This window comes from Ctenocephalides felis, unplaced genomic scaffold (genome assembly GCF_003426905.1).
Source record: "Ctenocephalides felis isolate EL2017-DRISC unplaced genomic scaffold, ASM342690v1 CF-g0.4_SCAFFOLD_03571, whole genome shotgun sequence".
Taxonomy (NCBI): domain Eukaryota; kingdom Metazoa; phylum Arthropoda; class Insecta; order Siphonaptera; family Pulicidae; genus Ctenocephalides; species Ctenocephalides felis.
Genome location: NW_020539725.1, coordinates 44,933,370 through 44,958,120, shown reverse-complemented (window position 1 = coordinate 44,958,120; position 24,751 = coordinate 44,933,370). Strand labels below are relative to the sequence as shown.

The window sequence follows — 24,751 nt, the reverse complement described above, 5'->3', positions numbered from 1 at the left end:
GAAAACAATAACAAATAAATTGCATTGGTACATTCAAAATTATTTTAATACGATAACTAGAAAGGAGCTGATTGATTCGGATGTAACAGTATAGCAATCCCAGATTATTTATATTTTATTAAAGTTTAATACAAAGATCAAATCAATACTTTTAAGAAACTACATAAATAAGAATCATAGAAGTACAAGATATGTAAAAAAAATAAGAAGAAAATAATAAGGCAATGACATTCAAAGAATGTATTATATTTCATAAATCACTTATATAGCACAATATTCATGTTGTTAATTGAATTTTTTTCACAAGATGTCGATTAGTGCAAACAATGTGTAAAGAAGGGACAGACAGCATAGATTTTGACCATAACAACTTCAAACACATTTTTATCACCGGTGATCTATAGACTAACTTAATAAAAATACATTATCCCATTACAAAAATATGGCTTGCGCAAAATGGTGGTACACCATAAAAATATATTACACATTGTCTGCATAATAGAAAATCGAAACCGATTTCAGCCCCTTTTTTGTTAATAAATAAGATATTTTCGAAAACACTAAAATTACTTCAAAATTATGTCAAAACATCGAAATTATACGAAATAAGATACATGTATTTAAATATCAACATGCTAGACCCAAAAAAACTTTGATCTGGTATATTTGTCACGAAAATAATGTTAGATAAATTGGTTAAGTTCTTCACCAATTTTGCTATGATTTGTTTTGTAATTGTCAAGGATATTGGCTGCCCCTCCTTTAACATATTATTGCACTTAACACCACCATGTGTTTGTTGCACTGTGAAGAGATCATCTACCGAAAGTTTAAAAATTGGTATGATTCTCATAAATTATTTTTTTTACCCATATTTATATAAGAAGATTATACTCTTTTATAATAATTTTTACAAAACATCGACTTAGAAGAAAGCATACCCAATTTTTAAACTTTGATCAAAATAGTTATATAATGATCGTTGGCCTTCAAGATTAGATCTTGAAAATATAATGAATATATCATTATATATATATATATATATATATATATATATATATATATATATATACATATATTCAAAAAAATGTATTTCCTAAAACTGCTTAAATACTAAATTTACTCAAAGTAATGTGAAATTTTGCGTTGATAGTATATGATAAGTTACTTTTACAATTATTATAAGTGACAATTCTTATAATCATAGTATGACAGATGTATGTTTAAAGAAAAGCATTTAGAAATGAGAAAAAAATACGCTATGATCCCTCATACAATATAAACATTTTTTCTGTACATTTAACATGAATATATTTAATTAATATAAATATTTTCGGTAAAACTAAAAAGTAAGTCAAAAGTAATTTGTCTTTATCTATGGTATGAACAATGTATTAGAAACTTTATTTGGATTAAAACTTATTTTTATTTTAGTCAATTTACAATTAAAATAAAAACAACCGAAAATATAATGTAGAAGTGGACAAGAAATCAGGCTTGAAAATATTTGTATTTGTATTCCATTACTGTCGTAAATGAAAACTTTTGATCAATAAATAATAGTATTTCTTGGATTATAAATAACAGTCTTTAAACATAAATATTTTTGCGATACGTTTCTTATTGGGGATATTTAATTTTTTTTGAATGATATTAAGATGGCACATCAAACATTCTTTCTTTATTAAATATTTATTGTTAAAATGTATGTTCTTAAAAGATATCAAATAACTAAAATAAATAATATTGCTGATAAATAAAATTTAATATAAAATCTCAAATCATACGCACATATAATATCGATTGCAATAGTGCAGGCAACAGATAGGAAAATTATTACTTTTAAATCGTTTATGTACAATTCGGCAGTGATTTGATATACATATTACGTATTATCCAATAAATTCTTATATTTGTAACAAGCAAAAAATCCAATAATTTGTTTTCTAAAGTTTCACTAAATTGATAAATGACTTGAAATCAGCCTCAACTTTAAAGCTCACGAAGAGACGATTGTATGAGCATATTTTAAGTATGGTCGATTTATCTTTACGCCTACGAAATTATCATTATGATAAAACACGCCACCACAACCTTTGAGGCTGATTTGAATAATTTGATTATATTTATGAATTATTACATTTTCTAATTTTTTAATTCTTATGAAGTAATATCAAAAATGGAATATCTAATTTTTTGTCTTTTGAGAAAAAATATTTTATTAATACTAAATTATTTTAAATCAAAATAGAAATGTATGCCATATGAAATATTTTTTAAATATTAAATTGGGCACAAATACAATATAACCATCTGATAAGTCACGGAAATAATGCAAATTCTTGAGGATTTATATAATATTATATAAATTATGATTTTATTTTATCAAGAAACTCTCAGTGAATAATAAATTGTTGTTAGCCTAGTAATCGCGTATGCCGATGCACGAACACGACCGACTTAAGTTTTAAAGTGCTCCAACCACGTTTAAAATATTCGAAAAGTACGTATTTTAATTTAAGAAACGGGTCAATTGCAAGCCCTTTAATTGAAACATTTACCGGGCATTTCTTTATTACTAACTTCTACAAATATATTAAGAGTTATAAAAAAAGCTGTGATATTGCATAAATTAGACGTATTAAAACGCAAAACTCTAAAACTATTACATTTTTAAATAACAGCTTTTAATTTTAATTAAATGTGCACATCTATATATCAAATTTAATAATATATGCATACACAATTTAAAGTCAAAAAACAAAAAAGTAACATGTCAAGTTATACCTCAATAAAAACTTATCACGTGAAAATATTCATGTATTATATTATTAATTTATATTTTAATATATATATTTAATATATGCTTATCTTAATTTAAAATTCTCATCGGTAATAAATCTGTACAAAGTTACAAATACTAAATTAAACACATGGTATATAATAGTTAAGATAAACGACTTCACAAACACACATCTTTATAAATTTATACCTATCATTTAATAATTTATGTTTATTTTTATATGTATATATATAAATCTATCTATCAGATATTTTTAAGTGCTTTCAATAATTGCACTTTAGTCAAATCATTATTATTATGATGTTCTTAAACGATAATAACAGAATATTATCAGTCATTAAGAATTAGATATTAGCTTTCAAGCCAGACATTCTTGTCAAACTATAAAAAAATTCAATACAACCATTTTAGTAGGTTACAGGAAAGGCTATGAACAGAATACTAATCCTCAAAATTTAAATGAATTAAATATTTGAAGCCGTTTGATTGAAATTAAAATATTAAAAGATATGTATTTGTGTAATATTAACACAACCACATGAATCTAAATTAATAATTGTTCCCAAATAATTACTGATACTATATCTCAAATGACTGTTTAATGTTACTTTTCGTAAAGTAATGTTTAAAATTCATTGTCATCATCAATTCACTTTCGAACTAAAATATTTAAAACAAAGAACATTTCCGCAAAAACGACTTACTACGCGACCGTTAACAAATTGCAGTAAAATGTTTCATCAAAATTATATGTAATATGACTACTAAAAGCCAAAGCTATTTATTTCGGTTCATACGTTGCATTATGATATAATGCATTTTCGGCAATGACTCATTATTTAAAATATCAATGAAGAACAATTAGCGTGTAGAACAATGAAGAATATATTTCGATTGAGAAAAAAAACATTCCGATTCTAATATACGTAAATAACTGCAAAGGTGTATGTATGAAGTGATACTTTCGTCAATTTTATAAAAAATCATTAATGATGCACTTATAGCAGATTCTAGAAGCACTTACAAAACTGACAATATAAAATGAACGATCAAGAAATCTAATATTGCAGTCACAGTGTACATATTTAAATAAATAAAGTATAGAAAAACGCAATAAATCATACTATTAAAATGCTTGAAAGAAAAAGAGAAAGAAATAAAATATAATATTTCATTTCACTTGTTTGATCTGTATGAAAAAGTTTGCAGTTATTTATTTCTATCCCCTTTAGAAAATCCATGTGTTGATGACACATGCATGAGCATATCACGGTTTTGCAATGCATTGTGAGAATATACAAAATCGAAATTAGTCACACATCTTTATGTGTATGTATACATGAATTATTCATTGTTCACAAAACAGTAGTTTTGTCTAATTAAATCTAACAAATAAGAAAGTTCTAAAAGCTTAAATATTATTTACATTATAAAATATCAATTAACAGTCAATAAGAAGTGGTGAACAGATCACACATTTATACACTCATTAACATGTATATATTTCCAAATATACACATACACATAAATATATACACAAACAATCAGAAAGTTTGTGATACGTTTGCTCTTTACTACAAAGTGTAGTAGTAGCCATACAAATAACTTTTTTTAAAGACCTTGTTTCGAACGAATCGCGTTTTGCATTATTGTTGTTGTGGCTAACCTGCTTCGCTATCGGAAGAGTCTGAAGAACTCGAATCTGATGAACTGGACGACATTGAACTGTCCGATGAAGAACTGCTTGAAGACAGTCGTCCAGCAGCCGAGGGGACGGCATCAGCTTTACCGGTTTCGTCTGTTGGGTTAAAAATATTGTATGTATTAGCAGTTAATGAGAAAAGAGGTTGATGCAAAATTAAAAATGCACCACTACAAAATGTCAAGAAAATTTGCATTTAATCATGAATAATAAAAATAGAACAGATTTTAGAATGAAAAATTATTCCCTTGGATTAGTATATGATCGATATATTATTACCGCGACTCAACATATGATCATTATAGCAAATACGTATCGATGTAATTTGAAAATAAAAATGTAATATAAGCACCTTTTCCTTTTTTGTTTTGTTTCTTGGCAGTTCCAAGTTGACCAGTTACATCCTGAAGTCTCTTTTCTAACTCTTGTTTTTTCTCAGCCATTTGTTCATCTTTTGATTTTCCAGACACCTTCTTGTCTGAAAAAAAAACGAAAACAATTACTAACAATTATTATAATTTAAAAAGTAATAAGCAATTACGCAGAAAGCTTGACAAAACCATAAATAAGAAAAGCAAAAAAATAATTTCACATGCAACTTAACTTATTGTAGACGTAAATGTACTCAGATCAATTACGAAATGCTTCGAAAATATATTGCAAAATATTGATGAACTAATGTAATGTTGTAGCACCGCACAATTCCATAAACAATCAGGCGTCAATGAATAAACTTATTAAACAAGTTATGTTTAAATAAACAACTGATTAAACACAATAACGATTATGAAACAACGTTTTCATGCAAAAATGAAAACATCTAACTATGCAAGATATCTTTAATTTAGCATAACATGGTAAAGCTCGATCTCATTTTCGATTCATACAAAATAAAGACAAACAATACGAATCAATATAACATATGCCAAAATCGTAATATTTGTTTACATAATAAAAATATAGAAATCATTCATTCATAGAATAAAAATATTTTGAATTTTTGAAAACGAAATTATGGAAAGCAGCAAATGTTATTAACAAAATAACACGCGCGGATATTATTCTATTATTATATTTAACAAAGAAAAAAAATAACAGTCGCATATTAATTCGAGTCGAGAAAGAAAAAATCATGAATGTTTTTTTCTATAATCATAGATAGAGGGTTATTTCGTACATTTATCGGATTTTGATAAGTTGCTTACGAATTTAGTTCCAACTCAAATGAAAATTAAAAACCAAGAAATATAGACAATATTTACAACTTTAATTTTTAATAGTATAGAATTTAGGTTACATAAGATGTTTGAAAATTGTTTCAAAAATATTTTACAATAATGTAAGTCTACTCTTACAATATACATCTGCCTGAGTTAGTTATCAAAACGCAAAAACAACCCCAATTAAACGCCCCATAGAAAGATTATTTTCAAAGATTCCGTTATAGTTTTTAGAAAAGTGCTATATAATATTACTGAATTTTTAAGCAGTTATATTTAAAATTGGGAAGAGGAGAAATATCAAACAAAATATGGAGAAAAAACTAAATTGAATTGATTGTATAAAAAAAGAAGGAAAGATCATATGGCTTCTGGTTCAAGTCTGTTTTAAATGGATAAATATTAATGTAGATAATTTGGATGTGATGTTAATTAATTCGTAAGGATTATTCAATTGGTTACCTTTACCATCAAGTGTAAGGATAACAAAAACGTTAATAATTTTCATATTTAAATCTTTATTTAATAAATTCTACGTATTTATAATAAGTATATTACATTATAAAATATATTAATTTATAGTAGTAATTTGCTTTAAAAGAATATTTAATAACTAGAGAAATAATATTACAATTTTAATGCTAAGATTATACACTAGTAGATTCAGTCATTTTTCATCTTATTGGAAATTTTTGAGTCTCAGGGTAATTAAAATCTTATTTAATAAATGATTTTTGCTTCTAGAGTGTAACTGCCTCACGTAAAACAACGTCATTTTGTTTGTGTTTTATCTTTATAATAAAATATAAATGCAATTGTATGATAAAATAATCCAAAATAGGATAACTGTAATTATTAACTTCTGAAATGAGACAGACGAATTTAGTAAAAATCATATAAAAGTATACATGTTCCCAATCACCTAAAAACAATTAAAGACTAGTTATTATCACAGGATTTGATATGTCCAGAAATGATTATTTCAATAGTTACCTAAATTAACAAGATTAAACAATTGATGAATTAACTCAGATATTGAATGTTGCTAGAGTATTTTAAACAGACTAAAGTTGAAGTTATATTATTACCTTTATACGTTTTCCTAGACATTTCGACAATACATCATATAATGAAATTAAACGATTGTTACCTCAAGCCATATGATAATGCCTCTCATCTTAACTAAAATAATCCAACACCTATGAGAATTCTGACAAACACATGTTGGAAAGCTTTTGCAAAAGCATATTTATGCTGAAAGCACAAGTTATAAAACATTTGACGTAGCACTAGCGGTTCAATTCCGCACGCTTGACAGAATTAACTCATGTATTAGATCAGATTCTTAAGATATGACTAAAAGTAAATTTTAAGTGATACATGTGCTCCGACATTATCTCCTCTTCTCAATTGAGACCCGCTTTAAGTTCAAATAATGGGACAAACACATTCAAGTAACAACAAAATCAACCATCCTAAATAAAAATCTAATAAAAATAAATTGAGAAAAGATTGTAAATACTAGATAAAATTAGTCAACAAAATAATATCAAAAAGAATCAATAAGAAATAAAAAAAATACTGCATAACTTCTGTAAACCTATATCAGTTAATATATATATATATATATATATATATATATATATATATATCACAAATATACCACACCAAATATAACTACCATGCTTAGTATAGTGATTAGTTCCAATGACCTACGCTCGGTCACGATCACACTAAGTAAACACATGTTTTCGAACTAATTTAAATGTTGCGATAGATCTTTTTAAATTAAAGGTTTGTTAATATTACTAGTTCGGATAGTTATTCACAAATTTTAAAAATGTTAATATAAACAAAATGATTATTATTACAATTTGGACCATAAAAACAAATTGGCGCGTAAAAAATAATGAATGAATAAAGCAAAATTAAACGAATCATAATATCTAATTGACTGCATATAAACAATAAATTAATGACTAATAAATTTAGTGCTAAGAATTGGTTTTATAGATCTATAAAACTAAGTTTAATTTTAATTAATAATAAAATTAAGTAGAGCAAAAATAAATTTAAAAATATAATGAATTACGTTTATAAATTTATGATAAAGTATTAAATTTATATATAAAAAGCATTTAGAATATATAAAAATGTGAATCTTTTAAAATATATATATATATATATATATATATATATATATATATATATATGCCGGCAATCAGATCTATAACAATTGATGAAAGTTAGAAATGCTAGAGTGTGTTTTGCTTTAAATGTCATTATGCTAAAAATTTAAAGCAAATATATATTGAGCTCTATCATAACGAAAAAAATAATTTAAATACATGAATTGGAATAGCTTTTAACATTAAATATTTTTTTTTAGCAGAATTCAAACTTAAACCAACTTAAAAAAATCTTCATTTTAAAATAAAATAATTGTATAAATTCTTCAATTTAACCTTCAAAGCAATTTTATTTTACCTCTTCTGTGTGCAACAACAAAATACTTGAGAGTTATACTAATTATATTCTCAAAATATTTCAAAATTATGTCATATTTTATAATTTAGGAATAAAAGTACATGGAGTATACTTTTATAAGATACTTTTGCTGGGACGAATCTATTAACACTATAATGTTAAATGATGATTTTAACGCTTTTAAATTAACAAAATTTCTTGTATATATTGTTTTATATATACAACATTTTCTCATAAAAATGAGAAAATACGCACAAATTATTAAACTTGTTTTCTTAGCTCGCGCGATTTTAATGTATTGAAGCATGCTTAGATTTTAGTGATCTGTTGTAATATGTGATCTCTCGATTTAGGCTCAACAAGCATCAATTTCAAGATGAAAATATAGCATTTCATGTAATATATTCAATTTGTAATTAATATTTGAAAAGCCCGTTGACTTTTCATATTTTTGGAAATAATCTCTGATCACACACTCATAGTCCTCTAACTTTCAAACCGCTTTGATAGACATTTTTAATTTATGGAGCAAGTTTCAAAATTATTTATGATATTATGTAAGTGCTTTCAAAGATAATGTGTTAACACTAGTGTGAAGTAATACACACTACTGGTTCACAGTGCAATCGTTGTTTTGACCAGGCGTACAGTTAACGGAACTTACAGTAAGGCTTACGGCTCTTTTTACGTAGACATGAAGCGACATAGCTCTCCAACTCTCGAAGCGTCGAAGGCTTCAAGGTCTCAAAATCTATTTCTATTTCATCAGGATTTGAATCTCTAAGGCTTGGCTCACGTGATTGAATGATGTGTACCACTCTTCCTAACTTGTCCCCTGCAAAAACAAATAATATTTATTTTTTTAGTAAATTTCTTAAGATGATAGATAATTTTTAACTTATCTCTATCAAAGATTCACAAACAGCTATTAGAGGAATAAAAAAATAAAATTAAACATAAATTAAAATTGGTTAACAGTTATACTACAGCGTTTTTTTATTTTGAAGACAATACAATAAACAAAAGACTAACAAACCTAATTCTTTAGGTTTCAGAAATAAATTGATGGAAATAAATTATGTATTTAAAATACTTTAATGTGAAGAATAATATAATAATCAAACCTGGCAATTTATTAATATCCAATGACAATTGTCGTTTCTCGTCGTAAGACATTGGTTTGGCCGTATCTTCTTCTTCCGATTCAAAGTCCAATGGTGCTTGTGCAGCCATACCCTTCTTTTTATTGGCTGCATTCGCTCCACTGCCTGCGGGACGACCGCTGCTTGCCTTCGGCCTCTTACCCGCGGCGCCACCTGTTGCACCAGCCTTAGGGCCGCGCGTGCCAGCTGAAAAATCATTCATATAAATATTTACTGCACATATTGATAATTAACAAATCTTCATACTAGAATTAATAAACTGTCATTACACCGTCATCAACCCATGTAAAAAGAATATATAAAAAAGATACTTAGTGATAATGTTGTACAAGCAAAACAGAAATGAGGATAAAAAAGTTGAGAAAAAAGCAAATCAAAATAAAAAACATTATTTTCAAGCATTACAATAATGGTTTATGGTTATGAGAACATGTAAAACCAAAATAATTATATAAAATAATATGAAGCATCAAGCACAACATGAAATGCATTTTGATTTAGAGGTAGGATAATATAGAACTAAAAATGCAATAGTGGTAATTAATGGGAATGAGAATAATTAGCACCTTTGGGTCCTTTAGGCCCTTTAGCGATTGGCGTGGAGCTAGTGGTAGCTGCCGTGTGATGCAGTGCAGATTTCTGATTATGATGAATGGTTGAATGCCCGTGTATATCACCGGGAATCTTCACATCTCCTGCACCCATCGCCACATTTGCTATACTAGCCCCTGCAAACAAATCACCCGATTTTAAACTATTAATTTAATAATTTTAAAATTACTGTTCTGGCCCATTTGAATATTATTAGGACAACCAAATAAATAGCTCAGCACACATTTTGATCCACTATTGCATTTTTAAAACCATATTACAATATATTTTGATTACGAGATTACGCATAAATGAATACATGTAGTGATTATATATATTATGTTAAATTAAATGAATGACAACATGCTATTAAAATAATTACATAAAAGGATTCTACAAAAGCAAGAAAGTTTGTAAAAAATTAATTAACCACATAATTCAAAATTGCTATCAGCATATAACTAGAGAAAAAAACTTCTAAATTATTTTTAGTTATGATAGCTTTCTTAATGATTAATCTTTAAGACTTCAAAAAATAATGAAAAGAAAATTCTTGAATGATAAAATAAAGATAATTCCAAAATCAAAAAAAATTTAAAAATCAAACAATTACATGTTAATATTATAAAATTATTTACCTATACTATCTGTGACTGAATTTTGTTTCGACAAATGAGATTGGGCCATGGCCATGGATTTTCCAGTTGCACTAACATTTGGTATAGCACCAGGTTTCTTTTTGTCTTTCATTTTTTTCTTGGACTTCTTTTTGGAACCTGATGCCTCAACCAACTTTCTCATTTTCTCCTGCATTGCCAACAGTTCTTGTTCCAGCACCTTCAATTGAATGAAATATCTCATTTATTTATCTTGTTTACTGAGACTTGTTTAGCACAAATATAATATTTGACAATATAAAGATAAATGATCAAAGAAATATGCTAAAATTTGCAAAAATAAATATTAATTGAATATAACTACAAATTAAGATTGATTACAAATAAAATTTAATCTCTATTAATTATTAATTATGGCTGTTGATCTCTGAAATAAAAGCAAAAAAAGTATACAGATCTGCCAAAAATGCATAATGTTGATATTGCATATGCACATATAGACTTGACAAAAAAAAAAAACTAATATACAGTATGAAAAATTACATGGCACAAATATAAAAAGTTAGGTGTATTATGTATATACTAATGTAATAATACTAATATAATTTATGAGAAATTTTAAACAAAATAAAACAGAATTTGTCTATAGAAACTAGAATATAGTTTGTATCACCTTTAATTTAGAATTCCTCTCTTCTTCTGTATCATCACTATCACTTGAGCTTTCACTATCACTACCAGAACTACTACCCGATGAATCTTTATCCATGCCAGTTAGGCCCATATGACCAAGTGGCTCGTCAGGAATTTTAGAGAATCTAAAAAAAAAATTATATTAATTTAATTTATAGAACAATATATAATACAACTAAAATATATCATAACCATTCCATTTGGGGAAATAAATATTGAAATAAATAAATGAATGATCAATAAATCAAGACTTAACATATCAAATAATAAAGCATTTTGTAAAAAAAATCTTTTTCTGAGCTAAAACTTTTTTCTAACAAAAAGTTGAATAAATGAGCATTTTAGTAACAATTATTATGTTATCAAATAGTACATGAAAGAACAACAATAAAAATGTTTATCAGCATTATCATATACATATTATATAATTTTTTATATATACATATTCTTTTTTATTGTCATAGTCATATAGATTTCAAAGGCAGGTTCCAATATGAATATAAATAAGATAACTGATTAATAAAGCATGCATAAAAGCCTTTCAAATGACATTTCGTAACACTAATTATATAAACTTTTGTAGATACTTCAGAAATACCTGTTCTCAAAAATATCTTGCAATTTTTTGGCCATAGTTACTACATCATGATCAGGTGGATTGTATCGATAACAATTTGTAAATATCAATCTAACATCTGCAGCAAAATCAGCAGCTGTTCTATATTCTCTATTATCCATTTTTTGTTTTACTGTCCCTAGATCCATTGGCTTAGTAATAATTGTATGATAATCATGCAGACCTAACATGACTGCATCCACAGGCTTATAGAAAGGCCATGCACAACTCTGTAAATTTTAGATTTATATTGAGCAATATTTGTATAAATTTAGTGAAGGAACCTATTCAGAATATTATTTCAATTAACAAGACTTTAGATTAAAAGTAATGTTCTTTGACAACCTTATAAATTATAAAATAAAACATTACTGAAAACTCATACTTTGTCCTATGTAAATGAGGTAACCCTGTTTTAGACATACCGAATGTTTTTTAGAGAACAGTTCTTTCAAAATTTCATTGCAAGACTTGAGAGAATCAGATAATTTTTCCTTCATTTTTTGTTGACCTAGGACTGCTTGTTGACTAGCAGACATGATTGGCATCACAGTAGCTTGATGAAATGGTACCAAACCATCCTGCTCCGGTCGTGATGGCTAAAAAAAAACAATTTTAGGTTAACATTATTTATATACTCATTATTTTAGAAAACAAATCAATGCAATGTGAAACAACAATGTAATGTAAATCAAATATAAACTATATCATATATCAACCTTTTTAATTTGCCGACCACTTTCCCGCCTAGTGGATATTTTGGCGCTTTTAGATTCCATGGGACTTGCGTAATGAGCATCATAAGCTGTTGCGGTTGGAGTTGTTGTATCTGCTTTTCTTTTGACGCCTTTCTTAACTTTGGCAGGTGCTTGAGGTGGTAAAACTGGAGACGCTACTACGTCTGCCAATGGGTTATTTAAAGGCTGGGATGGAACATGAAAACTTAAAGGATCTGTTAACGGTGAAACCCCTAAAAATAAAAATTTGTAACATAAAAACTTACTTCATATAATAGTCTCCTTATACTAAGATCAAACAATGTGTTATTTTAATGAGTTCATTTACTATTATGTAATTAAAAGATTATTAAAAATAGTGATAGATGCAAGAAAAAATTAATAAACAATCATCTAAATTTAATATACTCAAATGAATTTGACATTTTGATCAAAAAATTTAAAGATATTAGAATTTATGATATATATAAAAATAAGTATTATTTTATAATATTTAAGAATAGTACTTGCCTAACACCGAACATATTTCCAAAACATTGTTACTAATCATGATTGTATTTCATTAGACATACAATAAAATAATTCTTGAATAATGATATATATTAGCTTATTGATGATTTTGTTTTTAACATACTGAGACAACATATGAAAAACAAGTGAAATATGTTTTTATATTCTATAATTATTAATATATATTTCATATTATGTATCTAACTGAAAAATTCTAAAAATATAATGTGAAGATTATATAAAATATAAGACAGAAAGAAATTGTCACCGAAATTAAATGCACATTCATAAAAAAAACTTACTCAAATCAATTCTCACATTAGTGAAACTGTAAATTGAATAAATGAGAGTGTTCTCACAAATTTTCTTTTGAGATAAAAAAATGCATACTAATGCCTAGAGAAAAACTAACTATTACAGCTACTATAAAATTAACTAAGAACTAACCTTGAGCAGAGACAGATGATACAGAATTATGCGCTATAGAATTTGATGCAGGTATTGCGGTTGTTGTCGTATTTGTGCTGCCAGGTACTGAGTGAGGTGCACCAGTACCTATTGATAAAATAAATGATCACATATGCAATAAAAACATCAAATAAAACATCATGTGCAATCAAAACAATTATGGCAATTGAAAGACATGATATTTTAAAATAATATTCAAACTAATCAAATTTGAAGATAAAATATCTACCTATAGCAGGTATTGCTGGAATAGGAATGGCATTCGGTACACTAGATGATACTGTTGAGCCAAGAGATGAGGACGGTCTTCCTCTGACACTACCAACCAGAGTTCCTGGAGGAGCTAAGGATCTAGGTTTCTTTTTCTTTGCTCCTTTTTGTGTAGGTGCGTCTACTTCAATTTCATCCTTAGGCATTACAGCAACCTAATAACAATTTAATTATATAAGAAATTTTTCTAGTTTTGAATATAATTTTAATTTGAAATTCTAACGATTTAAAATAGAGTCATTAATGTTTTACAAATAGGGTGTGTATGTATGTGTTGAAAATCATACTGATTAGTTTTGGTTATACATAGTCCAGGCCGTTTCTTGGCATATCAATGTGAAAAATGTTTTGACCATTTTGATTAATTTTTTATTATAAAAATTCATTGAGGTTCAAATGAATGAAAATACAGCACGTGTGTCCAAAGTGTGTGTTCATGTAATTGAATAGCTGAGTGCTTACGAGGGCACATTAATATACAATATCATTTATTATTTATACATATCAGGAAGTTCAGGCATCTCTTAAACCAAGATGTCATTTACACCAAGATTTTGATTTCAGTTACCTTAGTCAAAAATAATTTTTCCAATGTCTGAGCCATAACAACTACGTCTTCACCAGGTTTATTATATACATAGCAGTTTGTAAACATTGTATTGAAATCTTGTATACATTCTTTGCCTGACCAGTAATAGTTGTGCTCTAATCGTTTCTTTATTGTTCCCAAATCCATAGGTTGTTTGATAATTTTATGGTAATCCTTAAAAGAAACAAGATCAAATGTCAATAATTATAATTTCTATGTTAAAAGTTTTTGTAGAACTAATACCAGAACAATTATTGCCTTAAACAAAAATCGAAGTGTTTTAAAAATGCAATAATGAGCAGTTGACACAGTTTAGATACTTTGATTACAGTTACATCAAGATCTTCAAGGTTTAATCAATATTTTTATCAGTCATATCAGATTTTTGGTAAGATTATTAAAAACATGATCAATATTATATTAAACAACAAATATTTTATTCTAATTAAGCATTATTCTGATACTTCGAACTTACAGGTAAATTTAATTCGGCCGCATCGACAGGTTGTCGAAACGGCCAAGCAAATCCATGTTTCCATACAGCTTTTAAAACCGTTTTTTGAAGATATTGTAATTGATTGGTGACACGGCCGGGTCTGTCAGGAGGTGGCAAAACTGGAGGTTGAACAATACCTTAAGGAACAAAATAATTTAATTAGAATGCATAGAAAAACAAATTTATGTGTAAAAAACTATGTTCGTTTACCGTTCTACTTTGGTCCAGTCATTTGGTGCAAAAAATGGCTGTTGCCGGTACAGTACTCCGGGAATTCTGAAAATTAGTAATCTTATAGATTTCGAGGTGCTCTTTACGAAAATCATCTTTGCCACCTCTAATTTGAACGGCAAGTTGCCGCCATATTGGAAAAATGGCGTCAAAAACAGATTTTTTAAAATAGCTCCTTTCTGGTTTATTCTACGATAAAAGTATCTATGTAAGAATTAAACTAGATAAAATTTCCTACAATTCTTTAGAAACCCGTTTTTTTTGTAAAATTGATAGTTTGAGAGTACGGCCGCCTCAAAGTCTTTGCTGCTCTCGCCGTAGTATCAAATCTCTCCATATATGACAGCACTTTGAACTTGACCATATTCTCTCTAATAAATAAATATTTTCAATGTTAAATTAAGCGAATAAGATCTAGAAATAAAATAATTCAAATATTTTTCTGTTTTTTTGCTGATTTTTTAACACTTCAATAGCAAAGTAGCTATAAACAAAATTAAACTAGAGAAAACTTTCTATAATTTATTCAATATCTTTTATTCTGTTAAACCAATTATTTTATTTCTAGATCTTATTCGATTAATTTAACATTGAAAATATTTATTTATTAGAGAGAATGTGGTCAAGTTCAAAGTGCTGTCATATATGGAGAGATTTGCGACTACGGCGAGAGCAGCAAAGACTTTGAAGCGGCCGTACTCTCAAACTATCAATTTTACAAAAAAACAATTCTAAAGAATTGTAGGAAATTTTATCTAGTTTAACTGGTACATAGATACTTTTATCGTAGAATGAGCCAGAAAGGAGATATTTTAAAAAAGCTGTTTTTTGACGCCATTTTTCCAATATGGCGGCAACTTGCCGTTCAAATTTGAGGTGGCAAAGATGATTTTCGTAAAGAGCACCTCGAAATCTATAAGATTACCAATTTTCAGAATTCTCGGAGTACTGTACCGGCAAAACGACCAAATGACTGGACTAAATAATGAATATATTAAACACATTAAACCTTATTTTAAATTTTAATACTTGAATATTATATTTTTAAATGTCTATATCCAAATATAATAAATATTTGAATGAAAAGTAGTGGTTTACATCACTAGTAATGGATAAAAATGTTTTATGTCCAAGTAATAATGATAAAGACATCATAATTTGAATTAAATAAGTTTTAGAAGTTTCTGTTACAACTATTATTATTATTTACTAAAAATCCTCACCATTGACAGGTTCTAAAGTGTTTGTGCCGGTTGTGTCGGAGGAAGCACGATTTGGTGCCGCCGCACCGCCATCCTTGTTTTCCATGACGGCTGATATCGAATTGAATTGGGGTAACGGTGAAGAAGAATCTATCGGTAATAATAGTGCCGAATCCAAATCGACTTTAGTTTGTGCGGTGTTATTGCTGATGTCGGGCGATAGACTAGGAAATGAAAGATCTAAAAGAGATACTTGGTTCACCGCGATATCCTCGACGATTTGAGTTTTTGTTGTTTGAAGATTATGTTGTTTGATGTTGGTTACTTCTTGAAGTACGGGCTGTAAAAATGAGAACAAGAATTATATAAAAATGATATAACAAACAAATAAAATATTTCAAAATTCTTTTTTTAAAAAAACTCAATCCTGAGGTATTGGAAATTGATTTATATAAGATTTTTTTATTAAAAAATAATAGATTTAATTTTCAAGATTGATCCTTCATCGACAGTTATTAATGAATATTATAATGGGTTATCAGTTCCCAAAGCTTATCAAAATTCAATTACCAATGCCATCTTATTATTAGGCAACTATTGTGGCTGTCTATCTTATAGATGTTTACATAGTCCAGTCATTTAAGCTTAAATGAAGTAAGAGTCTCGGAACTCGAGATACCCAGCTGTAAGTCAGTAAATATTTGCGAATTGACACTAAAAAGTTGTCTCAAAATCTACATATGGTAGGTACACTCTACCATATGTAGGTTTTGAGACAACTTTTTAGTGTCAATATACAAGTATTTACAGACTTACAGCTGATTATCTCGAATTCCGAGGTGAACTTACTACAAGGACTTGACGCATTTAGTTTCTTCAAGTCTGAACAAAATTAATATACACATCTTTCGCCGTGATTAATTATATAAGGATTATTATATATTTTATTCATTTTAACAAAATATTTATCTTTAATTATTAATTGATATTGTAGGAGCGTTCTTCATCAATTTAAAAATCTTAAGAACTCATAATTTACATCTCTGAATAAAAAAAAGTACTCATTTTTGTCCAGATAATTGGGGCACTTTCGCGCTCGTGCTACTGTTAAATTTCTCGTGCCGCAGTTAAGTATCGTAAAAAAGTCAGTATATAAATGTATCAATAATGTCATTTTCATTATGTAGACCGATTTACATATTTCCATCAATTTACATCATATAAGTACATTATGAAAGTCGCTTCGATGGTAAATGACTCAAGTTTCACTTTAATAATAATATTGAGATTTATATTTAATAAAAATCAAGATATAACTTTCAAAGTTAGTACCATATTTTAAAAATGTAATAATTTAAGTTCAATAAAGAAGTTTAAAACAATGAAGTAAAGGCTATTATTTTCATATAGATGTAAAAATATGAAAATGTAATAAAACTTCGTATTTGTATTTAGTACTCATTATAGATAGTGAAATGCTGCTCATTTCAAATTGGGCTAGTGATAATTGCAATTGGTGTTACTGAATATTTCGAATTGTTTATATTGCTGGAATAAGCAAAATCACAAATTTTTAAATGTGTAATTAGCAGCAACATATATGTAGTTATGCAACAATGTTGTGCTAAATATTAAGAACCTATCAAGCAAATATTTTCCAACGCCCGCAAATATTAAATTGCTGACGTACGATTATTATCTTCTCAAGAATAATGTTTTTTTTCTGATAAATAGAACATAATATTTTCGAACACATCAAATAGCGATCACTCGGTGTTTTTATACTTACAAACATATTTTCGGTACTATTATCCACTGTTTGCATAATTCTTTCGTAATATAGTCTAACGCTACCGTCTTCAAGAAAGAGTTGAGACATTTTTACAAAATCACGAAATTGGAATTTACGTATAACGTATAATCAATATTAAGCGTTATTTTGTTAGTTGATTATAACGACTACTAAGATACCTACCAAATGTTGAAATATTTTATACATTATTCGAAATTACTTAAATTATTCAATACCCATGGAATTTTCAAAAATAATCAACTTTTGAAGTTAATTATTTCAAGTTGTATCTCGCATAATATTTTTGGAAATTATATTTCCAAAAATATTTTTTCCCCGTCATGTTAACTTGATTTGAGTTTGATCAACCGATGGCCACTTTGATACTTGCATAAATTTTGTTTGCGCTGATTATGATAATCGAATGCATTTTAGAAAAACAAATTAGCAATGCCTTGCAGTCATTAAAAATAATAAAATAAATATTTAAAATATATTATATAACGTAGGTGTCATAATTAGAAAATGGCCAATGTACCACAATACAATGTCAATAATCAATAAAAAAAACATGCATTTTAGTAAGTAATTTAATGGTTGAACAAACAGCTGCTTCAATCGTTTTTTTTTTACATGTTACGATTATTGCACAAAAAGTATAAAATTAATAATTATTTTAATTAACAATAGAATAAAAGAAATCTTTGAAAATTTTAAACAAAATTTCAAATCATTTTGAAAAATATATAAAATCAACATATTTCTCAAGTTTTCGGAAAATAAATTTTCATGAAATTTGATTGTTAGAAATATTCGCAGTATATTAAATTAAATTTAATATTATGAACTAATTACATTAATGCATTAAACATGCCACATAAAATATATTCTTGTTAAACATTAACTTAAAATAATTATGATAAATGTAATAAAATAAAACAACAATGCAAAATGGTACGATAATTTATTCAATTTAATTCGATATTAAAATTGATTTTGATAATAAACATGAGTTAGATAAAAGCATAATATATTTTGAATATTTTATTTTATAATATTGGATAAAAAGCTCGGTAAATTCCCGTATCTCTTGAATCGCCTACTTCTGTCACCGTAAAAATATAGTGGAAATTTTCATTTCATGCATGCGAAAATATAGTTCACACTCTAGAAGTTAAATTTCGGAATAATAATAGCAATGAATAAGATGATTGGGTACATGCTAAAATATTAAACACAAATTTACTAAAATTCAAATATATATCTATAAACATTATTCCACAGATTTACAAACGCTGTTCATTCGAAAAGCAAGAGCGTAACATAGGACAGAATTACAAAGAAAGAGACATGATGCACAAATAGGTGAAATGGTGAAATGTATCTAACACTACAATATTAATAATACGTTACGCGTAAAACTAGAGTTGGTGCGCGCAGACATTACACAGTCAGCTCTTGAACAAGATTTAACTCATTGTATAATTATTTGTAAAAAAACATAAACAATAAAGATAAACGATCAGAATCCAAGGGTTTAACAAAGCTATTGAGTGTCATTTTTCTAACAGTTTGTAATTAATTATTTTGTATATAATGTATTATAATTTCTTCGCACTTTTGAGAAAACCACAAATCCGCGCGATCATAGTAACTAGGGAATGCAATACCGGTATACCAAATTACCGGTATACCGGTAATGACCGCCCGATTTTTCGGCGGTATTTTTACCGGTATTTACCCCAAAATTACCGGTATTTTCGGTATTTTTACATAATCGCATAAACAGCTATATCTTCAAGTGATTCTATAAGATAAACGAATGTCAAATATTGTCTCAACTCGTCATTAAACTGAATATTTATTGCTTTACTAAGGGCTTCATATCGTGTTACAATAAATAGAATTGGACTGATAGATAATGATGTTTGTTTCATCTTATGTAAAAATGTAACGGCTTTTTAAGTGATATTTGCGTCAAAATATGTTATATCATATAGATGATCTTTATTTTTTTCTAACTTTATACATAATAATTATGATAATTACTAAATATTTTTCCTTCTTATTACAATTATAAAATTTTATTTTTCGAAAACGTCTCGAAGTTTGAAAATACTATTTTTTCGAAGTTTGAAAATACATTGTTATAAAAAACAATACTCAACAATTATAGTAACTTCTTATTTATCTCGACAAAGTATCCAATCTTAAATTAGTGTAGAAAATTACTTATTTTAAATATTAGAGATTATGCTAATTTAACATATCGGATACAGACAATACAGTTTATTATAATAATGTAATATGATCTTTTATGAGTTTTTGGTCTTTCTTACTCATAAGCTTGTTTTTGGTGAAAAGTACTCAATATACTCGATAGTGATAACGAATTAATTAAATTGGATATAACTTTGTTAAATTATTATTTAAAAAAATAAAATTATTGTTTTATTTTATTGTTTAGTTGAATATAGTTGTAGTTGTTTATAATTTTTTTCTATATTTGTACTAGTACTTTCAATTTTGTTTACGTTTAAGATAATAAAAATACCGGTAATTTACCGGTATTCCGGTTTTAAAATGAAAAATTACCGAAATACCGGTATTGAAATTTTTCATCGGCATTGCATTCCCTAATAGTAACTATAATTAACCAGTAAACTATGATTGACGAATAGACTCGTCACAGTGAAGTGGCAAAATCTTTTGTATTGACGAATATATTGGTCATGTGTATAAATCTTTGACAATTTGCAATTTAGATTACAATTTTTAGAATGAAAAAAAAATGTATCCTCAACATTCAAGATATGTATTTAGAATATTTTGAGGCCAAGTCGGTATAAATAAATAGTTGTTCTATCTCAAAAACAATATTTTACCTCGATTCTCTTTCAATACTGTGCGCATCGTTCGACGAGTGCGCCACAGTTAACTGGTTAAATATAGTACTAACAATAAACATTTTATTAACATGATAAATTTTTCTTGGCTGTGGAACATAATTGATCAAACAATAATCCGAATGGCATTCTTCAAAAATACTATAAAAATGTTAAGCAATGGTTTTTCATAATTCTATTAATTCAAAATACTTTTTGTAAGCCTATTTTGAAAAATCATTTATAAATTTATATCTACTATCAGGGTACTATGAAAATATGCAAATTATAAAAAAAAATCTAAATCTTTTGGATAGAAAGATGATGATGAGGTGTTTTTAAAAGTACGTAGCCCAAACAAAATTCATTTTTATAATAGATGAAGCGAAATAGCATTATATTTGACAAAATGCAGAGAAATAAAATTGATGATTTGAAATACAGCCTGAGGCCGTATTTTCATTTTATTGAATCGAGTTTGTGCAATTATAATGAATATTCATAGAATATTAAAGGGGGGGGGGTCTAGTAGCCTGCTTTAGAGGCTTAAAAAAAGCGATTTTTTTTTGGTAAAATTGTCTTCCAAAACTAGCCAAGAATATATTCCTAAATTTTCAGAAACAAATTCATACTATTTTTGGAATTACAGAAGAAATGGTGAACATCAAGCATGCATATAAGCGGAACGAAAACTTCGACGCGCGATTTCTCGGTTTTGAATTTTTTCAATTCTTCCTAATTGGCGGGAAAGATAGGAAAAAAACTAAACGTCCTATCGAAACGAGATAAAATTCTTTGTATTCAGGATTAAATTCTATTCTAGTTGAACCTAATAAAACTTATAAAAAAAAAAGTTATAATTAACCCACTTTTTAAACAATCTACAGTGAACTTTTGTATCAAAAAACATGATTTTTTATTTAAGTTGTGAAAAATTGGAAAATTTTCTCATTTTTTCGGGATTTTTAAGGTTCAACTAGAATCTATACTATTGTAAATATATATTTGTTTTGATTTTTTGTTTCAGATGGAAATTGTGACCTGGATCTTTCCCGCCAAATGACATTTTTTCAAAATGCCATAAAAATAATTTTTCATAATCCTATTAATTCAAAATACTTTTTATAAGCCTATTTTAAAAAATCATTCATATTTTTATTTCTACTACGGCGTATATACATAGTACCGGCAAAATGTCTGTACCCGGCACATTTTGACATATATTTTAATGAGAAAAATTAAGAAGAATATTGAAATATATAACAATAAAACCTGATTAAATATTTATTTCCTTCCCTAAAAATCCCTCAATTGTTTTCATCTATATACCATTCAATTTGGCATTTAACTAGCCATTATAATTTTTTTATAATACATTCCAAAACACTTTCGAATACCTATAAATGCAATATATACTTATAGTTTATGCAGGCAAAATATCAAACCATTTAGATGCATATAAAAATGTTGAAATTATAAAAAAAGTGAAACAGAACTCAATAATGTATCCATGTAGCATTGCATGTAAAAAGTTCTTTTTATGCTCAATAACAAATACAATTCAATTAATCATTAACAATCAATTGGTATTCTCAGGACATATATCTGTGTATAGCACAGATATTATTTTACTTTGTTTCTAATTGATTGATTATATAATTAAATATACAATCAACAATATACAAGTAATATAATCAAATATAATTCAACCGATTATATTTCTTTTTAATGACAGTAATTCGGAAAATAAGGATAGAAGTAAAAGTTAATTAGTATAATAATATTAATATAAAAAATGAATATGTTTGTTAATATGCATTCAACTATGTAAAGTTTTTCCAATTATTTTAACCATATTTTCATACTTGTAAGTCAAATAATTTGTACTATTCTGTTTACTTAATAAAAAAAATTCTTACCTGTAGCTAAATCAAGTATGAGACTATCGATTCAGTCAGCTCGTAACCAAAAGTAACGCCATTGCACTACAACAACTATTCGTTGTCAGCAGTACTTTGCGTTAAGATATATGGACCCAATAATTGGCCTGTTGATATAAACAATTATATAGTTTTCACATGGTAATATCAACAATTTAAATATTATCACATTAGTTGTATAATAACAATTTAAAATAATTGTGCATGATTATTAATATCAGTTCATACGTGTGAGAATGCACATGATCTCCAATATATAACTTTATATTTAAATTGCCAGATTTGATATTACAATATAATATAGCTCAAAATATTTCAACAATTGCTTATGCCTAATTCCAAATTCATAATCGACTTTCATACATTAATACGGGTACACGAAAGAAGCTGAATAGGCTTTTTTAGTTATTGCAATAAATTGATAAACCAAATAGATATCTTTAAGAAATTCTTTATCTAAAGAGAATGAATTTACTATAAAAAAATATATTTAGTTTTAATAACAAAAAAAAAAAGAATAAGTTCAAAGTACTATCACAAAATAGAAAACTATCTGGTCAGGTTTTAGCAATAGTATGCTATTTTCTATTTTGTGACAGTACTTTGAACATTTAGCAATAATGTCTTAGAGAAATGACGATATATATTGAAATGTATGTTAAAACATTTGTAGAAAAAAAAATTGTGGATTTATTTATCATCAATAATAACACAGGTGTGGAAAAGTATGATGGAATTAATCTCACAAATAAGGTAGGATGAAACTATTTTAAAATCTTATCTTTAGATTGTTTACATTGACATCATTCCATAACGCATTAAATACCTAAATTGTTTTTAAATTAAAAGAAATACTTTTCCAACAGATAAAAACATTAATATAAACATACAAAATATAAGCTTACAGAGCACCACATGACTCAAAGTTATAATCTATCCTTCTCAAACATAGATTTATCAGTAATAATAAGATAGTAGTTTTGCTCACTGTTTCAATATTACGAAAGATATTATATATATATATATATATATATATATGTGTGTGTGTGTGTATATTTCTGACTTTTCAACGTATATGTCAAAGATGCACCAATACCAACTGTAATTTCTCTACTAAATTTATGCTAGATTTATTAAAATTTTTGGTGTAAGCAATTAATCGTGCAAAGCGAAGATGAATTTGCAAGTAATAATACAATAAAATGGTCGAGGAATTTTTTGCAGAAAAATATTTAAATTGATTTCTACCAAATATTAAAAAAATTAGGATTGATTCTAAGTTATGAGGTTCAATTCGATAATGCGATGGTTTGTCAATTATTTGTTGACAATTAAATAATATAACATTATTTTTCAACATTAAATAGGTAATATATTTCAATAACATGATTTTTAAAATACATATCTAGACCTTTATACATCTTCAAAATTCTTACTCAAGATAGCATTTGTTAAGTAATTTCACAATTAAAATTTATGTGTCTTAGAATATATACAACAAAACCCATTATTCAAACATTCTTTATTTTATGGTTGTGTGGTACAAATAATGTAAACAAACAAGTTATTAAACAAATTGAAGAAATACTAAAGAAAAATACTTTTTGTAGTTTATAGTAAATGAAAGCCGATAAATTGCCACACCCCCCTCCCGTGTGAACAAGTACTTGAGGTGTAGGAGGCGATGAAGCTATTCTTCCGACCCGTACTAAGTTGACATTTATACAAAAACCAAAACA

General features: G+C 27.0%; 1 protein-coding gene across 2 annotated transcripts in view; it reads right to left on the bottom strand.

The window, feature by feature from the left end:
* Positions 1 to 24,751, bottom strand: part of LOC113385461 (homeotic protein female sterile-like) — a 70,377-nt gene that overhangs the window by 3,018 nt on the left and 42,608 nt on the right. The window contains exons 2-17 of one of the 2 annotated variants that reach the window (XM_026623313.1): positions 22,992 to 23,119; positions 16,417 to 16,735; positions 14,942 to 15,099; positions 14,446 to 14,640; positions 13,837 to 14,032; positions 13,587 to 13,694; positions 12,612 to 12,862; positions 12,318 to 12,491; positions 11,875 to 12,122; positions 11,257 to 11,401; positions 10,605 to 10,806; positions 9,942 to 10,103; positions 9,337 to 9,561; positions 8,877 to 9,047; positions 4,858 to 4,983; positions 4,470 to 4,601 (exon numbers count right to left, since the gene is read on the bottom strand). In XM_026623313.1, coding sequence (XP_026479098.1) covers positions 4,470 to 4,601; positions 4,858 to 4,983; positions 8,877 to 9,047; positions 9,337 to 9,561; positions 9,942 to 10,103; positions 10,605 to 10,806; positions 11,257 to 11,401; positions 11,875 to 12,122; positions 12,318 to 12,491; positions 12,612 to 12,862; positions 13,587 to 13,694; positions 13,837 to 14,032; positions 14,446 to 14,640; positions 14,942 to 15,099; positions 16,417 to 16,501 — 2,578 coding nt within the window. In that variant the 5' untranslated portion in view covers positions 16,502 to 16,735; positions 22,992 to 23,119. The remainder of the gene's footprint in view (positions 1 to 4,469; positions 4,602 to 4,857; positions 4,984 to 8,876; positions 9,048 to 9,336; positions 9,562 to 9,941; positions 10,104 to 10,604; positions 10,807 to 11,256; positions 11,402 to 11,874; positions 12,123 to 12,317; positions 12,492 to 12,611; positions 12,863 to 13,586; positions 13,695 to 13,836; positions 14,033 to 14,445; positions 14,641 to 14,941; positions 15,100 to 16,416; positions 16,736 to 22,991; positions 23,120 to 24,751) is intronic. The other variant, XM_026623314.1, reaches the window with a different exon arrangement.